The sequence below is a fragment of the Ammodytes marinus genome (assembly GCF_949987685.1).
Source record: "Ammodytes marinus genome assembly, chromosome: 19".
Lineage (NCBI taxonomy): Eukaryota > Metazoa > Chordata > Actinopteri > Uranoscopiformes > Ammodytidae > Ammodytes > Ammodytes marinus.
Genome location: NC_137223.1, coordinates 24,389,697 through 24,395,696, shown reverse-complemented (window position 1 = coordinate 24,395,696; position 6,000 = coordinate 24,389,697). Strand labels below are relative to the sequence as shown.

Here is a 6,000-nt window from a genome sequence, read left to right as displayed (position 1 = left end):
AAGGCCACTGTAGCTTCTGTTATTATTCTAAAGGGGTGGGGTTACCCAGGGAGCGTTTCATTCTAGAACTTTCTTGATGATGTCATATTACACACTGCACCTTTAAGGCCTTTGCACACCGGCCGCGTTTTTATTTGTGCGATTAATTTGTGCGTTATTAATAATTACAGAACGTTTACGGAGTCAATACAAGTTTTCCGCAATTTTGCAAAGTAAAATTTTTCTAGGACGTCGCTTTCACATTCCAAATGATTCGCTTTTTCGTGCCGTTCAACTGCCTTTACGGTTATATTTACGATAGTTTAAATAGTATTAAGTCAATAGTGAATAGTGGAGTGTATGTAAGAATCACTGACTCACCTCCTTACATTTTAGTGGAGCAGATTTTTGATACAAGAATGGACAAACTTAACAGCCTTACAACGTGTTTTCATATACAATAGTGGGCGTCCTGGGGAAATGCACCTGTTGGAAGACCAAGAAGAAGAAGTACTATAGAATAAATAACTAAATACATCTTCACCTCATCACTTGATATTGTGGAAAGACTTGAGGCAGTGGTGGATGATGCCATCTTTAGTAACTATAGCTTCTTGTCCTTGAAGGTCACCGTAGCTTCTGTAAAAGTCTGACATTGAGGCTGCAGTTTGACTCATATAACTAATCACTACTGCTTTCAAAACAAACAGTCCCGACCCACACAGCCTGTTTTAGGTTTAAACACACCTGCTGTATGGGGGATTTAGCCAGCTGTTTACATATAAATACAAATCCATCAAGAAAATAACGAGACCATCAGTGCAAAGAATGCTATTTTTATATAGTTTTTCTTAATGCCTTTGTCATGGGTATACGCTCACCCAGGAACAACAGCTGGCGTAGTTAAAACACTACCGCTTTTGTCCAAAGGGGGTGAAAGAATTACCAAAAACTGAAAGTTCCTCGGAGTACCTTTAAGCCAAATAGACATATCACAGTATTTGACTGGTGTGTGTGTGTCTGTGTGTGTGTGTGTGTGTGTGTGTGTGTGTGTGTGTGTGTGTGTGTGTGTGTGTGTGTGTTCTAGGTTCTTCATGACGGGTTACCTTCCTCTGGGCTTTGAGTTCGGGGTGGAGATCACGTACCCCGAATCTGAAGGGACATCGTCAGGACTGCTCAACGCTTTTGCTCAGGTATTCAAACGTTTACTCAATAGTATCTTAAAAAGGTGCTGCAAGTAGTGCTTTCATATGAATTAATCCTGTGTGTGTGTGTGTGTGTGTGTGTGTGCGCAGATTTTTGGGATCATTTTCACTCTCATTCAGGGGAAGCTGACCACCAACTACGGTCCACTCTCTGGAAATATCTTCCTCTGTGTCTGGATCTTCCTGGGAATACTGCTCACTGGTAGGCTGTGTGTGTGCGTGCGTGTATGTGTGTGTGTGTGTGCGTGTGCGTGTGCGTGCGTGCGTGTGTGTGTGTGTCCTAGTGTTAATTTTTGAAAGCCAAACCCACTTATTGAAAATATAACATTTCCTTGTTTGTATCTTGCAGCTTTAATCAAGTCAGAACTGAAAAGACACAACATGAACATGGAAGCAGATGGCAAACACCTGCAAGTAAGTGCACAAAAACACACACACACACACACACACACACAGTTTTTCACTTTCCTAACTATACAGAGCTGAAAATAACACATTTGTAAATTTGATCCTAGACTATATCCTTTTAAAGATCGTCTTTGCTTTTATTGATTTTATTTTGCGTTTGGAACAACATCCTTATATTTGTTCTTTTATTTTAATTTTTAAACTTATTTATTTGAGCAAAAAAAAAAAAAAAAAATGTTAAAAAAATAAAATCACAGAAAAAAACCTATACAAACATACCCTGAGAGCCTGTAAGACCTAGTGGAAAGCAATGTCGGACACCACAAAAGCATTCATTGAAAACTTTGCAGCAGTCGAAAATGAAGGAAATTGAGCTAGACTCTCTAAGATGTCAGTGTTTTTAATAGGTTTTTGTCCTGGTTACAGAAATGGGTCTATTTAGGATGGTTGCAGTGTGAATTGATTTGCTTTATTTTTTAGTGCTATTTTAATTTTGTCCCTGTGTGTTTGTCTGTAACTGTTTGTCTGTAACTGTGGTTCATTGTGCTGCTGCCTGTCTTGGCCAGGTCACCTTTGAAAAAGAGATTTTTAATCTCAATAGGTTTTTTTCCTGGTTAAATAAAGGTTAAATAAAAAAAAATTAAAAATTAAAGCTTTGAAACACATGCAAAAGCAAATTATGCTCCACTGCCTTCCCTTTCCTTCCCGTTCTATCCCAGCTCCTCTCAGTGGAATGTCCTTCACAGAGACACAGGACAGTATTCAGTCTGAAGTCTTTTGTTCTGTGTGTTCTTCCTCCCACTGGCGTCTCCTGCACTGACAGATTCTTGGACCTTTCTCTTCTTTCACCCTGAACAGATTCCTCCTGTCAGTTAGGATATTTAAAACCTCTTTTGTGTTTCTGTTCTGTTCTGGCAAAGACAAATCTCCTCTAGGAAGACACCACGGCTATAAAAAAAAAATGGTGTCTTCGTTTGCGTCTAGCTGACTATCCCTGATTAGTTCTGAAGCTTGTTATTTCTTGAAATTAGAATATGAAGGATATATGACAGTTGGATTCTAAGTTAAATGGCTGCAAGTGGCTGGAGAAAGGTGTAGAATAAACTCATTTGTAAATGTAATCCTAGATTTTATTTGTTGCATTTATTTTGGCATCCAAAAACTCGATAAGAATAAAGATCCTTGGATTGTATAACATTTGTTAACACGGCTATAATAAAATAATATGTCTTTTCTTGTGTCTAACCTCTCCCTTAAAAAAAATCCTAACCTCAGTTTACTATACCCGATGAGTGCTGAAGCTTGTTATTACATGAAATAGGAATCTGAATATATGTTTTTAACTATTTTATTTTTGGCATTTCTATGCTTAAATAGTTTGGAGAGACAGAGATGAATTGGGGCGAATGATATGCAGAGAACGACCCGGGATGGAAAATAGTTCAAGCAGAGGGAAAAGGCAAGACAGATTAAAACAATAACAGGAATAAAACAAAATAAATATAATAATGAATAAAAATATAAGTAAAAAATGTATTTCAAAGTCTCTTTTGTGTTTGTGTTCTGGCAAACAAATTCTCCTCAAAACACCACGGTTATGAATTATAAAAATAAATCCTGTCTCCTCTTGCGTCTAGCTGATTATCCCTGATGAAGGTGCCCTGCAAATCCCCTTCAGACAGCCAGGGCCATTACGTCTGTGTGTGTGTGTGTGTGTGTGTGTGTGTGTGTGTGTGTGTGTGTGTGTGTGGACTCTTCAATCAGTGTGTTTTGTTCCAAGTTCTAACTGTCCTATTGAATCACGGCCGAAATGCCCTTTAGAAAAACAGAATCACCAAACACACACTCTACTTACTCTGCACTACTATTGCTTAAAGGTGCAGTCAGCGATTTTGGAGAACGCTTATTGTCAAAATCAGTGAATATCTCCTCACAATTCACTACCTGTCTATGCTGTTTACAGAGCCTAGGCTGTGTGTTAACTCCAGATTATTTGTTTTACAGTGCATGTACAGTATGTATGTACAGTGGTGGATCTTGAGGAGATATTCACTGATTTTGACCAAAAATATTTATTATATATTAATTATTTTGAAGTTGAATTTCTTGTGATTTAGTGCCATCTGGTGGTAGCATCAAAAATACCCTGTGGTAGACGAACAGAGAGTAGGGATGGGTTTTTGTTAGGATTTTATTCATAACACCAATACTGATACTTCTTATTCATACTGATAACATAAATATATATTACTGAAACTACTCTCCATAATTTTGGTGCAAAAAAATAAGGACATAAAAGTTCCAATAGTCATTTTAGGATTGCTTTTCGGCTCTTCTAAACAACAACAAATGCTTGGAGAATATATTTGCTGACCACCATCTTAAAGGTGCTCCGAGGAACTTAAAGTTTGTGTTAATTCTAGCGGCCCCCCTTTGGACAAAGGCGGTAGTTTTTTTTACTACGCCAGCTGTTGTTCCTGGGTGAGCGTATACCCATGACAAAGGCATTAAGAAAAACTATATAAAAATAGCATTCTTTGAGCTGATGGTCTCGTTTGCTGTTACATGTCATTTATGATCATCAGAGGAAAAAATAGACTGTTTCAGAAATATTTCAAAGTTCCTCGTAGCACCTTTTTTAAAGTCTTTCTCCTAGGTCTGACGCTAACCCTACCATCTAACCGTACTCTAACCCTTTCTAGTTTGAAAAGTTGAAAAGCAAACACCAATGCCAGAGCAGCTTTTCCATGATTTTGTCCTAAAAAACAATAAATGAGAGAAATAATTTTTGCTGACCATCACCTTAATGCTCAATTGATCTTTTTGAGGATAAATAAAGGAAAAATGAAATGAAAATTAAATAATGTCTTTCTCTCCTAGGTTCCTACCGGGGACTGCCCTTCGGAAAAGACAACCAACGGCGGCACGCTACAACCCTCGATCAGTTTCTCCCGTGAAACCTCGCTGTGACACTGAGGACATTTCACATTTCACTGGATCACAGCCGCAAAATGAGACGGTTTTTTTTACGCTGTCTTCGGCTGATTCATGTTGGCCCCCCCGTGCACTCTAAGTGAACTAATTTTTCTTTTTAAAGATATTTTTTTTTTTTGCATTTTTGCTTTTATTGGACAGTGCAGAGAGACAGAGATGAAATGGGTCAGAGAGGGGGATGACATGCAGAGAACGACCACGGGCTGGATTCTAACCCGGGTCTGCTGTGAAGAGGACTGAGACTCTATGGAGGAGGAGGAGGAGGGGGGGGGGGGGCTCTATAACCACTACAACATGAACTGTGAACTTCTTGAAGGTCCATTTTATTGTTTTATTGCATAATATCCTCAAAAATTTTAAATGTTGGAAGTTTTCTGGATATGAGACAAGCCTAATCAAGCACAGCCACAATCTACAGTGGAACCAAGACCTATCGGATATCGGATATGGGAGATGGTCAACGCACCCGATGGCATTTTGGACTACGAAACTAAGGCCTTTTTTTAGAGCTCTTAAAAAAATGCATAGAAAAAAGTATTACCTCCAGTTGACAGAACTTTTGATTTCACCCTGGAACGATTGTGGATTGTGAAAAATCATAAAATAATTAGTACGCGAGAAATGTCATGCAGAAGACACTGACTGGCACTTTATATTGTAGGTGAAGCATGGAGCCTCCTACTGCGGTGGCTGTTAGTACATTTGGTTTTCAAGATTTTCCGAGAACACCATCAAAAGGTTTGTTCTAGTTGAAAACGAAATACTCACAACAGCGGGTTGAGTGAGTGAGTTTATGTGTGTGTGTGTGTGTGTGTGTGTGTGTGTGTGTGTGTGTGTGTGTGTGTGTGTGTTTATGTGTGTGTGTGTGTGTGTGTGTGTGTGTGCGTGTGTGTTTTACTGAAAACCATTTTGTTTGGTTTTGTTGTGCGGCCATCTATTCATTTCCTGAGTTTACTTGAATCGTCCATTCATGTTCTGAACTGAAGTTTTGATTTTACAATTTATTTTTATTTTTTTGGGTGTTTTTTCACCTTTTTCTGACAGTCAAATACAGTGTTGAAAGAGGGATAGAGAGAGTAGGGGGAAGACATTTAAGGCAGTTAAAAATGTCCCGGGTTGGATTCGAAACCCGGGTCTGCTGTGACAAAAGGACTTTGCCTAAATGGTATGCACTCTACCCAGTGAACCACAGGGGTGCACATACATTTTACTATGGCTGTGTTGAAAAGCCATACTAACGTCCTACTCATACTCATTTTGAAGTAAATTTGAGTATGTTGTGGTTGATGCAAGTTTGTGTAAGCGAGAAATGCCCGGATGAGTGCTTACTTCCGGGAAGATTTTGTGTATGGATCGATAGGTTACTACGCCTACTTAACCGCCCCACAATGCATTGCGTTTTTTAAAACGACGA

At 38.8% G+C, this 6,000-nt stretch overlaps 1 protein-coding gene across 1 annotated transcript in view; it reads left to right on the top strand.

Moving 5' to 3' along the window:
• flvcr1 (FLVCR choline and heme transporter 1) overlaps window positions 1-4,589 on the top strand; it is a 24,193-nt gene extending 19,604 nt beyond the window's left edge. The window contains exons 9-12 of the mRNA XM_080047578.1: window positions 1,067-1,172; window positions 1,275-1,386; window positions 1,534-1,598; window positions 4,473-4,589. Coding sequence (XP_079903704.1) covers window positions 1,067-1,172; window positions 1,275-1,386; window positions 1,534-1,598; window positions 4,473-4,562 — 373 coding nt within the window. The 3' untranslated portion in view covers window positions 4,563-4,589. The remainder of the gene's footprint in view (window positions 1-1,066; window positions 1,173-1,274; window positions 1,387-1,533; window positions 1,599-4,472) is intronic.
• Window positions 4,590-6,000: the final 1,411 nt, after the last annotated feature.